At 41.4% G+C, this 16698-nt stretch overlaps 1 protein-coding gene across 1 annotated transcript in view; it reads right to left on the bottom strand.

Annotated features, from left to right (window-relative positions):
- Nucleotides 1–16698, bottom strand: part of LOC133621242 (probable acyl-CoA dehydrogenase 6) — a 109217-nt gene that overhangs the window by 24301 nt on the left and 68218 nt on the right. The window contains exons 3-4 of the mRNA XM_061983238.1: nt 8365–8494; nt 1920–2026 (exon numbers count right to left, since the gene is read on the bottom strand). Coding sequence (XP_061839222.1) covers nt 1920–2026; nt 8365–8494 — 237 coding nt within the window. The remainder of the gene's footprint in view (nt 1–1919; nt 2027–8364; nt 8495–16698) is intronic.

The raw sequence follows: 16698 nt of genomic DNA, 5'->3' as shown, positions 1-16698 counted from the left end.
AAGGGAGAGCCCCGCCACCCGGCGGAGGAAACTCATTTCGGCCGCTTGTACCCGTGATCTTGTCCTTTCGGTCATAACCCAAAGCTCATGACCATAGGTGAGGATGGGAACGTAGATCGACCGGTAAATTGAGAGCTTTGCCTTCCGGCTCAGCTCCTTCTTCACCACAACGGATCGATACAGCGTCCGCATTACTGAAGACGCCGCACCGATCCGCCTGTCGATCGGTGCTTGAACTCCTCCACTTGGGGCAAGATCTCCTCCCCAACCCGGAGATGGCACTCCACCCTTTTCCGGGCGAGGACCATGGACTCGGACTTGGAGGTGCTGATTCTCATCCCAGTCGCTTCACACTCAGCTGCGAACCGATCCAGTGAGAGCTGAAGATCCTGGCCAGATGAAGCCATCAGGACCACATCATCTGCAAAAAGCAGAGACCTAATCCTGCAGCCACCAAACCAGATCCCCTCAACGCCTTGACTGCGCCTAGAAATTCTGTCCATAAAAGTTATGAACAGAATCGGTGACAAAGGGCAGCCTTGGCGGAGTCCAACCCTCACTGGAAACGTGTCCGACTTACTACCGGCAATGCGGACCAAGCTCTGGCACTGATCATACAGGGAGCGGACTGCCACAATCAGACAGTCCGATACCCCGTACTCTCTGAGCACTCCCCACAGGACTTCCCGAGGGACACGGTCGAATGCCTTCTCCAAGTCCACAAAACACATGTAGACTGGTTGGGCAAACTCCCATGCACCCTCAAGGACCCTGCGGAGAGTATAGAGCTGGTCCACAGTTCCACGACCAGGACGAAAACCACACTGTTCCTCCTGAATCCGAGGTTCGACTATCCGGCGTAGCCTCCTCTCCAGTACACCTGAATAGACCTTACCGGGAAGGCTGAGGAGTGTGATCCCACGATAGTTAGAACACACCCTCCGGTTCCCCTTCTTAAAGAGAGGAACCACCACCCCGGTCTGCCAATCCAGTGGCACCGCCCCCGATGTCCACGCGATGCTGCAGAGTCTTGTCAACCAAGACAGCCCCACAGCATCCAGAGCCTTAAGGAACTCCGGTCGGATCTCATCTACCCCCGGGGCCTTGCCACCGAGGAGCTTTTTAACTACCTCAGCAACCTCAGCCCCAGAAATAGGAGAACCCACCACAGACTCCCCAGGCACTGCTTCCTCATAGGAAGACGTGTTGGTGGGATTGAGGAGGTCTTCGAAGTATTCCCTCCACCGATCCACAACATCCGCAGTCGAGGTCAGCAGAACACCATCCCCACCATACACGGTGTTGATAGTGCACTGCTTCCCCTTCCTGAGGCGGCGGATGGTGGTCCAGAATTGCTTCGAAGCCGTCCGGAAGTCGTTTTCCATGGCCTCACCGAACTCCTCCCATGTCCGAGTTTTTGCCTCCGCGACCGCTGAAGCCGCACACCGCTTGGCCTGTCGGTACTTGTCCGCTGCCTCAGGAGTCCTATGAGCCAAAAGAACCCGATATGACTCCTTCTTCAGCTTGACGGCATCCCTCACTGCCGGTGTCCACCAACGGGTTCTAGGATTACCGCCACGACAAGCACCAACTACCTTGCGGCCACAGCTCCAATCAGCCGCCTCGACAATAGATCGATAGTATCGCTTGTGTGAGACTGCCATCTACTGGTCACAATCATCATTACACCATGTACCAAATAAATGTGCTTTGAGTTATTCTGAACATTAGGCGCGCCGTCGAGTTTTGAGGGGAAAAAAAAGATTTTAAGTGCGCCTTATAGTCCGGAAAATACGGTACTTTATAGACTCAAATTATTTCCAGGCCTTGGCGGGACACATAAAATGACACGGTAGGCCAGATGTGAGTTTGACACCTCTGGTATACATCAAGCCAGCCTTTAGAAGAGTGGTACGTACTTGACACATCAGAACCCGCCCCGACTTCGCTAACTCCAAGGCAGGCGACTTTGTCCCCCAGGATGCTGGGAAGCAGAAACTCTTGCTTGAGCTCAGCTGAACCAAACCTGCATGAACACACAAAGTTGACATTCAAACGTGGCACAAAAACAAAACAATGCACTTAAAGACACCCTTGTCACGATGGAGGTAATGATCTACTTTTTGGGCTGTTCTAATGTTTTAACCTCCTTTCAGGCTCCAACTGTTCCCCTAATTAAACTCTTGAGACGGTCTGTGTCTGTGAGCGCCGTCTTGTGTCCCCAGCAGTCACTTTATTGCAACAACACAGCCAGAAAAAAGTTAGATTTCTAAGACGTATTCCATCACATCACACCCAGAGGGGTTTGTCTTTAATTAAAGGCCAAACAACAGACTGTCATTTTGAGTGTCACAAACAAAAGCAGGACAACAAATGTAATGGACTTGTCCATCTTTCTATTCTTCTATTTAAGACCCAAATATCATCATATTTTTCAGACTTGCGTCAAGGGAAAACACTACCGTCTTATGTTTGGGTCCATAGGGTACCGTATTTTCCAGACTATAAGGCAAGGCGCACTTAAAAACCTGGTGCGCCTAATGTACGGAGTAATTCTGGTTGTGCTTACCGACCTCAAAGCTATTTTATTTGGTACATGGTGAAATGATAAGTGTGACCAGTAGATGGCAGTCACACATAAGAGATACGTGTAAACTGCAATATGATGGCAGTAAACACCAAAATGTTATATGTTCCATTGAAAATATTAAACATTACATACAGCGCTCAAAAATCTATCAAAATGTTTTAGTAGGACTTTGGTAAGCTATGAAGCCACACCACTTGATGGATTGTACTGTGCTTCAACATAGGAGTATTATTATGGTGTGTGTATAAGGTAAGACATATTGTCTGGTGTTTTGTTTGGCAATATTATGCAAAAACAACTTTTCTTACCTTCTGGGACCTGCTGATCTGTATTTGGGATCTGCATAAGTCCTGAAAAATTGCACACATCCGCCTTTGTAGTCGATAAACTTCTTCTTTTTTTTCTCGATCTTCTTGTTATGTGACATTCATCCTCCGCTGTTGCCATTTCTAATATAAAGTAGTGTAAAGTTCTTACTTATATCTGTCAGTAAACTCGCCATGAAAGCGCTAAAACATACCGGTGTAGTGAGTTTACATTATTCACCCAAGAAACTTTAGTTATTAGAGAGTTCCGGTCGGATGGTTTTTCACGGTACACATTTCGGGCGTTGTTGTTGCACTAGTGAGCTACGGATGAGGAGAGGCTGCTCCGTTATTGATTGAAGTAAAGTGTGAATGTCATTAAAACAGTTAGCTCCATCTTTTGACACTTCTTCCACTCCCGTCCTTGCACGCTACACCGCTACAACAAAGATGACGGGGAGAAGACGCTGTCGAAGGTGAGCCACGTAAATAAGACCGCCCACAAAAAAAGAGACTGTCAGAAAGTGACTTGAAGATGATGTGTAAAACATACTTGCCAAACTTGAGACCTCCGATTTCGGGAGGTGGGGGGCGGGGGGTGGTGGAGGTGGGGCGTGGTTAAGAGGGGAGGAGTATATTTACAGCTAGAATTCACCAAGTCAAGTATTTCATATATGTATGTATATATATATATATATATTTTTTTTTTTAAATATATATATATATATATATATATATATATATATATATATATATATATATATATATACACATATATATGTATATATGTGTATATATATATATATATATATATAAATACTTGACTTTCAGTGAATTCTAGCTATAAATATATATATATATATATATATATATATATATATATATATATATAAAAATAAAAGAAATACTTGAATTTCAGTGTTCATTTATTTACACATATACACACACATAACACTCATCTACTCATTGTTGAGTTAAGGGTTGAATTGTCCATCCTTGTTCTATTCTCTGTCACTATTTTTCTAACCATGCTGAACACCCTCTCTGATGATGCATTGCTGTGTGGCACGCACAAAAGTGCTTTCATCAAATGCACTAGATGGCAGTATTGTCCTGTTTTTATGAGTGTCACAACATTGCTGTTTACGGCAGACGAACTGCTTTACGGTAGACGAAAACGTGACTGCTGTTGTTGTGTGTTGTTACCGCGCTGGGAGGACGTTAATGAAACTGCCTAACAATAAACCCACATAAGAAACCAAGAACTCGCCCTCGATCATTCTACAGTTATAATGATTGGGCAGGCACGTTGTTTATATTGTGGGAAAGCGGACTCAGGTCCGCATGGAGCTGGAGGGGGCGTGGCCTCCAGCTCCGCCTGAATTTCGGGAGATTTTCGGGAGAAGATTTGTCCCGGGAGGTTTTCGGGAGAGGCGCTGAATTTCGGGAGGGTTGGCAAGTATGGTGTAAAACAACATCTATGCAACATTTTGAGCAAAGAACCACCATAACATGTTATGTAGACCACAAGGAAGTCTTTTACATTTAGAAACAAAATCATACAGTTTTGGTGTTAAAGGTCTAAAAAAAACTATGTAGAACGTCCGACGGGCCGGATTGAAAATTTTAATGGGCCGTATTTTGCCCAGATCTGTACTACAAGTACAATGTCCATCCATCCATCCATCTTCTTCCGCTTATCCGTGGTCGGGTCGCGGGGGCAGCAGCCTAAGCAGGGAAGCCCAGACTTCCCTCTCCCCAGCCACTTCGTCCAGCTCTTCCCGGGGGATCCCGAGGCGTTCCCAGGCCAGTCGGGAGACATAGTCTTCCCAACGTGTCCTGGGTCTTCCCCGTGGCCTCCTACCGGTTGGATGTGCCCTAAAGACCTCCCTAGGGAGGCGTTCGGGTGGCATCCTGACCAGATGCCCGAACCACCTCATCTGGCTCCTCTCGATGTGGAGGACCAGCGGCTTTACTTTGAGCTCCCCCCGGATGGCAGAGCTTCTCACCCTATCTCTAAGGGAGAGCCCCGCCACCCGGCGGAGGAAACTCATTTGTGCCGCTTGTACCCGTGATCTTGTCCTTTCGGTCATGACCCAAAGCTCATGACCATAGGTGAGGATGGGAGCGTAGATCGACCGGTAAATTGAGAGCTTTGCCTTCCGGCTCAGCTCCTTCTTCACCACAATGGATCGATACAGCGTCCGCATTACTGAAGATGCCGCACCAATCCGCCTGTCGATCTCACGATCCACTCTTCCCCCACTCGTGAACAAGACTCCGAGGTACTTGAACTCCTCCACTTGGGGCAAGATCTCCTCCCCAACCCAGAGATGGCACTCCACCCTTTTCCGGGCGAGAACCATGGACTTGGACTTGGAGGTGCTGATTCTCATCCCAGTCGCTTCACACTCAGCTGTGAACCGATCCAGTGAGAGCTGAAGATCCTGGCCAGATGAAGCCATCAGGACCACATCATCCACAAAAAGCAGAGACCTAATCCTGCAGCCACCAAACCGGATCCCCTCAACGCCTTGACTGCGCCTAGAAATTCTGTCCATAAAAGTTATGAACAGAATGGGTGACAAAGGGCAGCCTTGGCGGAGTCCAACCCTCACTGGAAACGTGTCCGACCTACTGCCGGCAATGCGGACCAAGCTCTGACGCTGATCATACAGGGAGCGAACTGCCACAATAAGACAGTCCGATACCCCATACTCTCTGAGCACTCCCCACAGGACCTCCCGAGGGACACGGTCGAATGCCTTCTCCAAGTCCACAAAACACATGTAGACTGGTTGGGCAAACTCCCATGCACCCTCAAGGACCCTGCCGAGAGTATAGAGCTGGTCCACAGTTCCACGACCAGGACGAAAACCACACTGTTCCTCCTGAATCCGAGGTTCGACTATCCGGCGTAGCCTCCTCAAGTACAATGTACTAGCCCCAAATTTGTATGTTATTATCTTTGGTCTTCACTGTTATTTTGCTAAGTCTTGAGCTGTCCAACTTAGTATACAAACTCACAATATCTGCTCGAGACAACTTTCTCTGAGGCTTCCATTATTGAATAAATCCATCTGTTCGTAAGTGTTGGGCAATAGCTCGCTACAAGTAGCGACGCTGCAGAGATCTTCGGATCGTTTCAAGGAATGTGCAATTATTTTGCCAACTGTATAATATGTACCCCTTTCAAATAAGACAACACAAGGGCAAGTTTGGGCGGAATAGGGTCACAACATATGCATGTCAGTCTTTCCCACAGGACAGGCATCTATTTGTGGTGGTGTGGTCGGGGTGCGGGGGGTGACGGCGGCAGCGGCAATGACCAAGAAGAACGCGGAGTTGGAATATAAGTACAACACTTTATGTACATATTTAGCTCATTAAAATTACCGACAGGAAGGCGAGAAACACTTTATTTCAACAGACTCTGGCGCCGTACCTGTCGTCAAAACTCCAAAGACCGACTGCACAGTTGCGCTAACAAAATAAAGAGTCTCAGAAAGCTGGCGTGCACAAGCTAGCAAGCTACGGAGTTTGCCGACAATGTATTTCTTGTAAAGTGTATACAAAGGAGTACAGAAGCTGGACAAATAAGATGCCAAAAACCAACCACTTTCATGTGGTATTGGACAGAAAGGAGGACTTTTTTTCTCCTCCATTCGAAAATGCGGACGTTATCAGCACCACTGTCTGATTCCTATCAATGCAAGTCATCACAATCAGGTAATACACCAACTTATATTCTTGTCTTCATGAAAGAAAGGAATCTATATTTGTTAAACATGCTTGTATTATCTTTAAGCACCTTTAACTTGTTAACAATATTAACTATATGTGTTAAACATGCTTGTATTATCTTTAAACACCTTTAACTTGTTAACAATATTAACTATATGTGTTAAACATGCTTGTATTATCATTAAACACCTTTAACTTGTTAACAATATTAACTATATGTATTAAACATACTTGTATTATCATAAAACACCTTTAATTTATTAACAATATGTGTTAAACATGCTTGTATTATCTTTAAACACCTTTAACTTGTTAACAATATTAACTATATGTATTAAACATACTTGTATTATCATTAAACACCTTTAATTTATTAACAATATTAACTATATGTGTTAAACATGCTTGCATTATCATGAAACACCTTTAACTTGTTAACAAAAACATATATTTCATAAATAAGTAAATATAAATTATATATATGAATGAGGTAGATCCCCACGACTTGATCAATTGAAAAGTAGCTCGCCTGCAGAAAAAGTGTGAGCACCCCTGAGTTACACGTCAGCCACCTGTTTAAAGCCCGATCACAGTTGAAATCTTGAAATGAAGGGCCTTTAATGGCCAAAACATTAACCTGGACAACATTTTAACAGCTGGTTGGCTCAGATTTTATTCTTTTCATTGCATTCACATGCTGCAGTGGACAGTGGACAATTTAACTTCATTATTAATGCAGTATCTGAAGCACCGTCTCCACGTGTGTTTATTGACAACAGGGTTATAACCTGGACACGTTAGCTCGTCGTTATGGTAACACGTGACGTGACAACAGCGGCGGTGTTAATGAAGCAGCGTCAGGCTGCTCACCGTGAGTGAAACGCTCGGTGAAATCGCGGATTAACGTTAAATATATGACGAGCCGCGAGCGATGCAGCTATAACTTATCTACCTAGTTAAAGTTAAAGTACCAATGATTGTCACACACACACTAGGTGTGGTGAAATTTGTCCTCTGCATTTGACCCATCCCCTTGATCACCCCCTGGGAGGTGAGGGGAGCAGTCGGCAGCAGCGGCGCCGCGCCCGGGAATCATTTTTGGTGATTTAACCCCCAATTCCAACCCTTGATGCTGAGTGCCAAGCAGGGAGGTAATGGGTCCCATTTTTATAGTCTTTGGTATGACTCGGCCGGGGTTTGAACTCACAACCTACCGATCTCAGGGCGGACACTCTAACCACTAGGCCACTGAGTACTACAACCTATATTACCCTCGTATTTTGATCCCGTCCGTCCGTTCTTTTACTCCGCCGTCTTCTTCTTCTTCTTCTTCTTCTTCTTCTTCTGGCCCACCAGGTGAATTAAGTGCTATTGGCGGAGTTACAATGCATAGTAGGCTACCGCCACCTACTGCACCGGAGTTGTAACTACAAGCAACATTCACAGACAGAGTCCCATTGCTTTTATGAGCGGTCGAGCGAGTCAAAAGCCGAAAAATCCATTTGTGGCGGACGTAATTCTTTCGTGGCGGGCCGCCACAAATAAATGAATGTGTGGGAAACACTGCATGTACAGGGGACAAGATGGTGGTGTTTGTAATCCTCAGAGTACGAGTAGTCCGCATTGACGGCAGATTAGCTCCACGGGCTAAATGTGCATCTTCACAAAGGCGGATGGTACAAAACAAAGGGATTGAGGCTGGATCAAGGTTTACAGAATTGTTACCTAGCCAGTGCCGGAGTGGTCATGTCGGTCTGAACGCCGATAGCCATGGGGATGCCTCCGCAGCGGATGTTGCCCAGCTCCTCGGACACTGCAACACTGTAGCTGAAGTCCAGTCCCAAGCCTCCATATTCTAAAAAAACCAAAACCAAAACACAGGAAATGCATAACTGGTCAAAGTGGATATACAGCAGCGTCTCCTTTTGTGCAGATGAAATACATATAAAGGCACTCTTCAGTTCTTAATGGATTTGAATAGTCTGGAATAAAACACCACCGTGTATCATTTAGAGCCATGAAGAGGCATATTTTCACAAAGCCTTTCATCATCGGTTTGTTGTTTTGTTTCTTACCTCTATTTACATCAACAAATAGCCAGTTTGTGGAATGAACTGGGTCACACTTTCATAATGCACACCTACACTCAACATTAAGCACATCTACATAAACAGCAAGAGGACTTTGATCTTCTATTGTGCAGATGTAAGTTCAAATCCATACAGTACCAATTTCCGGTACATGGGAATCAATACCGGTACCAGTATTCTGTACAAATGTGTTAATAAATGTTAATTGTTGTCACTTTCGTGGTGCTTTTTGTGGGCTTCTGGATCTGCCTCCCGGGAGCCTTTTGGACATGGAGACCAGCTGCTCCGGGTCTCTGCCACACCGGAGAGACCGGAGGAGATGCGGGTGAAGAGACAGGGCTGCGGACAAGCTTCACAGTGTCTTGGCTGAATGAGAAGGTATCAAACACCTCGCTCATCCATGCGGAATGGACACTGGGCGGCTCTTTTGGTTGCTTTGTTCAATCAATCAATCAATCAATCAATGTTTATTTATATAGCCCTAAATCACAAGTGTCTCAAAGGGCTGCACAAGCCACAACGACATCCTCGGTACAAAGCCCACATAAGGGCAAGGAAAAACTCACCCCAGTGGGACGTCGATGTGAATGACTATGAGAGACCTTGGAGAGGACCGCATATGTGGGTAACCCCCCCCTCTAGGGGAGACCGAATGCAATGAATGTCGAGTGGGTCTGACATAATATTGTGAGAGTCTAGTCCATAGTGGATCCAACATAATAGTAAGAGTCCAGTCCATAGTGGGGCCAGCAGGACACCATCCCGAGCGGAGACGGGTCAGCAGCGCAGAGATGTTCCCAGCCGATGCACAGGCGAGCGGTCCACCCCGGGTCCCGACTCTGGACAGCCAGCACTTCATCCATGGCCACCGGACCTGTGCCCCCCGCCCTCCACAAGAAAGAGGGGAGCAGAGGAGAAAAGAAAAGAAACGGCAGATCAACTGGTCTAAAGGGGGGTCTATTTAAAGGCTAGAGTATACAAATGAGTTTTGAGATGGCACTTAAATGCTTCTACTGAGGTAGCATCTCTAATTGTTACCGGAAGGGCATTCCATAGTACTGGAGCCCCAATAGAAAACGCTCTATAGCCCGCAGACTTTTTATGGGCTCTGGGAATCACTAATAAGCCGGAGTTCTATGAACGCAGATTTCTTGCCGGGACATATGGTACAATACAATCAGCAAGATAGGACGGAGCTAGACCGTGTAGTATTTTATACGTAAGTAGTAAAACCTTAAAGTCACATCTTAAGTGCACAGGAAGCCAGTGCAGGTGAGCCAGTATAGGCGAAATATGATCAAACTTTCTTGTTCTTGTCAAAAGTCTAGCAGCCGCATTTTGTACCAATTGTAATCTTTTAATGCTAGACATAGGGAGACACGAAAATAATACGTTACAGTAGTCGAGACGAGACGTAACGAACGCATGAATAATGATCTCAGCGTCGCTAGTGGATAAAATAGAACGAATTTTAGCGATATTACGGAGATGAAAGAAGGCCGTTTTAGTAACACTCTTAATGTGTGACTCAAAGGAGAGAGTTGGGTGGAAGATAATACCCAGATTCTTTACTGATTCACCTTGTGTAATTGTTTGGTTGTCAAATGTTAAGGTGGTATTATTAAATAAATAATAATAAATAATTATTAAATAAATTTGTTGGGTCTGCTCCTGTCTCTGGCCCAGCAGAATCACCAAAACTAACCTGTTATACAGGAGGAAAAAGCACACAGGACGTCTCAATTGTTCACAGACTGGTCGCGCTCATCAGAATGACAAGACACTTCTGGTCTGCAGGTGATAGCATTCAATTGGGAAGAAACGCCCTACTGCCCCCTGCTGACCAATGTGAATACTGATAAATGTGTAATGACAGCTCCAAAAACGAATTCAAACCACAAAATAAAATAAATAAATCAACACAAAAATGTGACACATTATGGGTGGGTCACATATGCATGTACAGTAGATGGCAGTATTGTCCTGTTTAAAAGTGTCACAACATTGCTGTTTACGGCAGACGAACTGCTTTACGGTAGACACTGTTGTTGTGTGTTGTCAACACGTCACTCAGGTCCGCCTGAATTTCGGGAGTTTTTCGGGAGAAAATTTGTCCCGGGAGGTTTTCGGGAGAGGCGCTGAATTTCGGGAGTCTCCCGGAAAATCCGGGAGGGTTGGCAAGTATGCCGACAACACACCGACGAAAGTGAGAAAATGGCGGATTGCTTCCCGTTGCGACGTCATCGCTCCGAGAGCGAATAATAGAAAGGCGTTTAATTCGCCAAAATTCACCCATTTAGAGTTCGGAAATCGGTTAAAAAAATATATGGTCTTTTTTCTGCAAAATCAAGGTATATATTGACGCTTACATAGGTCTGGTGATAATGTTCCCCTTTAAGCATTAAACACCTTTTACCTGCACGCTGCCTCCCGCTGTTTCCCACATCTACAAAGCTATTCGCTACCGGCTGCCACCTACTGATATGGAAGAGTATTACACGGTTACTCTGCCCAGCTCTAGACAGCACCGACACTCAACAACAACACATCATTTACAGCAGGGGTGCTCATTACGTCGATCGCGAGCTACCGGTCGATCTCGGAGGGTGTGTCAGTCGATCACCAGCCAGGCATTAAAAAAATAGTCCTAAAAATGAGCGATCATAAATCTTCACTATGACGTCACTTTCGTCACTTGATTGACATTCACGGCACCCGAGGGTCTTCTGAGATGACGCCGGCTGCTGCCAGCTCATTAAAATTACCGACTGGAAGGCGAGAAACACTTTATTTCAACAGACTCTGGCGCCGTACCTGTCGTCAAAACTCCAAAGACCGACTGCACAGTTGCGCTACCAAAATAAGAGTCTCAGAAAGCTGGCGTGCACAAGCTAGCAAGCTACGGAGTTTGCCGACAATGTATTTCTTGCAAAGTGTATACAAAGGAGTACGGAAGCTGGACAAACAAGATGCCAAAAACCAACCACTTTCATGTGGTATTGGACAGAAAGGAGGACTTTTTTTCTCCTCCATTCGAAAATGCGGACGTTTTTAGCACCACTGTCTGATTCTAATCAATGCAAGTCATCAGAATCAGGTAATACACCAACTTATATTCTTGTCTTCATGAAAGAAAGGAATCTATATGTGTTAAACATGCTTGTATTATCTTTAAACACCTTTAACTTGTTAACAATATTAACTATATGTGTTAAACATGCTTGTATTATCATTAAACACCTTTAACTTGTTAACAATATTAACTATATGTGTTAAACATGCTTGTATTATCTTTAAACACCTTTAACTTATTAACAATATTAACTATATGTGTTAAACATGTTTGTATTATCTTTAAACACCTTTAACTTGTTAACAATATTAACTATGTGTTAAACATGATTGCATTATCATTAAACACCTTTAATTTATTAACAATATTAACTATGTGTTATACATGCTTGTATTATCATTAAACACCTTTAACTTATTAACTATATGTGTTATACATGCTTGTATTATCATTAAACACCTTTAACTTGTTAACAATATTAACTATATGTATTAAACATGCTTGTATTATCATTAAACACCTTTAACTTGTTAACAATATTAACTATATGTGTTAAACATGATTGTATTGTCATTTAACACCTTTAATTTATTAACAATATTAACTATATGTATTAAACATTCTTGTATTATCATTAAACACCTTTAATTTATTAACAATATTAACTATATGTGTTAAACATGCTTGTATTATCTTTAAACACCTTTAACTTATTAACTATATGTGTGTTATACATGCTTGTATTATCATTAAACACCTCTTACTTGTTAACAATATTAAATATATGTATTAAACATGCTTGTATTATCTTTAAACACCTTTAACTTGTTAACAATATTAACTATGTGTTAAACATGATTGCATTATCATTAAACACCTTTAATTTATTAACAATATTAACTATGTGTTAAACATGCTTGTATTATCTTTAAACACCTTTAAGTTGTTAACAATATTAACTATATGTGTTAAACATGCTTGTATTATCTTTAAACACCTTTAACTTGTTAACAATATTAACTATATGTATTAAACATGCTTGTATTGTCATTTAACACCTTTCATTTATTAACAATATTAACTATATGTATTAAACATTCTTGTATTATCATTAAACACCTTTAATTTATTAACAATATTAACTATATGTGTTAAACATGATTGCATTATCATTAAACACCTTTAATTTATTAACAATATTAACTATATGTGTTAAACATGCTTGTATTATCTTTAAACACCTTTAACTTATTAACTATATGTGTTATACATGCTTGTATTATCATTAAACACCTTTAACTTGTTAACAATATTAACTATATGTATTAAACATGCTTGTATTATCTTTAAACACCTTTAACTTGTTAACAATATTAACTATGTGTTAAACATGATTGCATTATCATTAAACACCTTTAATTTATTAACAATATTAACTATGTGTTAAACATGCTTGTATTATCTTTAAACACCTTTAAGTTGTTAACAATATTAACTATATGTGTTAAACATGCTTGTATTATCTTTAAACACCTTTAACTTATTAACTATATGTGTTATACATGCTTGTATTATCATGAAACACCTTTAACTTGTTAACAATATTAACTATATGTATTAAACATGCTTGTATTATCTTTAAACACCTTTAACTTGTTAACAATATTAACTATATGTATTAAACATGCTTGTATTATCATTTAACACCTTTAATTTATTAACAATATTAACTATGTGTTAAACATGATTGCATTGTCATTAAACACCTTTAATTTATTAACAATATTAACTATATGTGTTAAACATGCTTGCATTATCTTTAAACACCTTTAACTTATTAACTATATGTGTGTTATACATGCTTGTATTATCATTAAACACCTTTAACTTGTTAACAATATTAAATATATGTATTAAACATGCTTGTATTATCTTTAAACACCTTTAACTTATTAACAATATTAACTATATGTGTTAAACATGCTTGTATTATCATTAAACACCTGTAACTTGTTAACAATATTAACTATATGTGTTAAACATGCTTGTATTATCATTAAACACCTTTAACTTGTTAACAATATTAACTATATGTGTTAAACATGCTTGTATTATCTTTAAACACCTTTAACTTATTAACTATATGTGTTAAACATGCTTGTATTATCATTAAACACCTTTAACTTGTTAACAATATTAACTATATGTGTTAAACATGCTTGTATTATCTTTAAACAGCTTTAACTTATTAACAATATTAACTATATGTATTAAACATGCTTGTATTATCATTTAACACCTTTAATTTATTAACAATATTAACTATGTGTTAAACATGATTGCATTGTCATTAAACACCTTTAATTTATTAACAATATTAACTATATGTGTTAAACATGCTTGCATTATCTTTAAACACCTTTAACTTATTAACTATATGTGTGTTATACATGCTTGTATTATCATTAAACACCTTTAACTTGTTAACAATATTAAATATATGTATTAAACATGCTTGTATTATCTTTAAACACCTTTAACTTGTTAACAATATTAACTATGTGTTAAACATGATTGCATTATCATTAAACACCTTTAATTTATTAACAATATTAACTATGTGTTAAACATGCTTGTATTATCATTAAACACCTTTAACTTATTAACAAAAACATATATTTCATAAATAAGTAAATATAAATGATATATATGAATGAGGTAGATCCCCACGACTTGATCAATTGAAAAGTAGCTCGCCTGCAGAAAAAGTGTGAGCACCCCTGATTTACAGACTATAATTACTGGTTTGCAAAAAATATTTTCAACCCAAATAGGTGAAACTAGATCATCTCCCACGGCACACCAGACTGTATCTCGCACAGTGGTTGAAAAACACGGTGTGTTACCTCAGCCAGGAAATAGTGTTGCTAATAAATTGTACTGACTGTAAATGCAAACCCTGAATATACAAAAATAGGTCTCAATGCATCACAAAACAGGCATTCATATCTAATGCTGCTATGGCACTAAACTTTGTCCGTACAAACACCAAGCAGTCAAATGCGTGATGGACACAAGCAGTGGCTGCCAATGGACAACAATGGACACATTTACTGCCCTTGCAAAACAAGTTAGGGAATACTGAACAGCATTGTCAGCGATAGGCAAGGCCATAAAAAACTGGGACAGGCAAAACGGTGAGATATTGTAGACCAGGAAGACTAAAAGTGTAGTGAAGCGGCCAAAAAAGCAAGAGGAAACAGGTGCAGCTGTGGCGTGATAGTGCACGCTGGAAACCCCACAGTGGATCATGTGGACAGAAGGAAGCACTGAGGTTTAAAACTGAACAGCAGGCGAAAGGAAAACAAACACAGAGTGCTTGAATTGTCAAACGTATAGACCCTTTCTTAAACAGCAGATGTTCTTCGGCATAGGTTCTCTCCAGGTGGAGTCCCACAATCATTCTCACGTGAAATGAGGGAACTCGGTATTTTTTTCATTTTGCTACAGTACCTCAACCCTCAACAAAGACCATTTTAAAACTCTGTGAGGAAGACCATTTTCTGTTCAACTGCATTTAGGTGTATTGTTGAATGAAGGACTTCTAGGGAGGTCCAGCAGCCTGAAAAAAAAATTAAGAAAAATATATACCGTCAATTCTGGACTATTAGCCACTATTTTCCCCACGCTTTGAATCCTGCGGTTTATAAAATGGTGTGGCTAATTCTTTGTTGACGGCCTTAATGCAAACAGTAAAAAAACAAGCAAAGACACTGAAATATTATGATAAATCCACTCGACGTCCACTGGGGGAGGGTCCCTACTAGAGATGTCCGATAATGGCTTTTTTGACGGTATCCGATATTGTCCAACTCTTAATGACAGATTCCGATATCAACCGATACCGATATATACAGTGGTGGAATGAACACATTATTATACCTAATTTTGTTGTGATGCCCCGCTGGATGCATTAAACAATGTAACAAGGTTTTCCAAAATAAATCAACTCAAGTTATGGAAAAAAAAATGCCAACATGGCACTGCCATATTTGTTATTGAAGTCACAAAGTGCATTATTTTTTTTAACATGCCTCAAAACAGCAGCTTGGAATTTGGGACATGCTCTCCCTGAGAGAGCATGAGGAGGTTGAGGTGGGCGGGGTTGGGGGAGGGTATTTAGGGGGGGTAGTGGGGGGTGTATATTGTAGCGTCCCGGAAGACTTAGTGCTGCAAGGGTTTCTGGGTATTTGTTCTGTTGTGTTTATGTTGTGTTACGGTGCGGATGTTCTCCCAAAATGTGTTTGTCATTCTTGTTTGGTGTGGGTTCACAGTGTGGCGCATATTTGTAACAGTGTTGAAGTTGTTTATACGGCCACCCTCAGTGTAACCTTATGACCAAGTATGCGTTGCATTCACTTGTGTGTGTGAAAAACCGTAGATATTATGTGACTGGGCCGGCACGCAAATGCAGTGCCTTTAAGGTTTATTGGCGCTCTGTACTTCTCCCTACGTCCGTGTACACACGATACCGATAATTTTCGATATTACATTTTAAAGCATTAATCGGCCGATAATATCGGCAGTCCGATATTATCGGACATCCCTAGTCCCCACATCTGCGGTCCCCTCCAAGGTTTCTCATTGTTATCCCTTTGGGTTGAGTTTTTCCTTGCCCTGATGTGGGATCTGAGCCGAGGATGTCGTTGTGGCTTGTGCAGCCCTTTGAGACGCTGGTGATTTAGGGCTATATAAGTAAACATTGATTGATTGTGCTGCAGTGCCCTTCTGTTGAGAGCGTTTCTTACTTGTATGGATTCTTTATTCATTACTCCAAGCGACGTTATTTACACGTCTTATAACGAGGGTGTTTCAAAGAGCATGCTGTATGTTTTG

Source organism: Nerophis lumbriciformis, linkage group LG21, assembly GCF_033978685.3.
Source record: "Nerophis lumbriciformis linkage group LG21, RoL_Nlum_v2.1, whole genome shotgun sequence".
Taxonomy (NCBI): domain Eukaryota; kingdom Metazoa; phylum Chordata; class Actinopteri; order Syngnathiformes; family Syngnathidae; genus Nerophis; species Nerophis lumbriciformis.
This window is presented reverse-complemented; position numbering and strand designations above follow the sequence as displayed.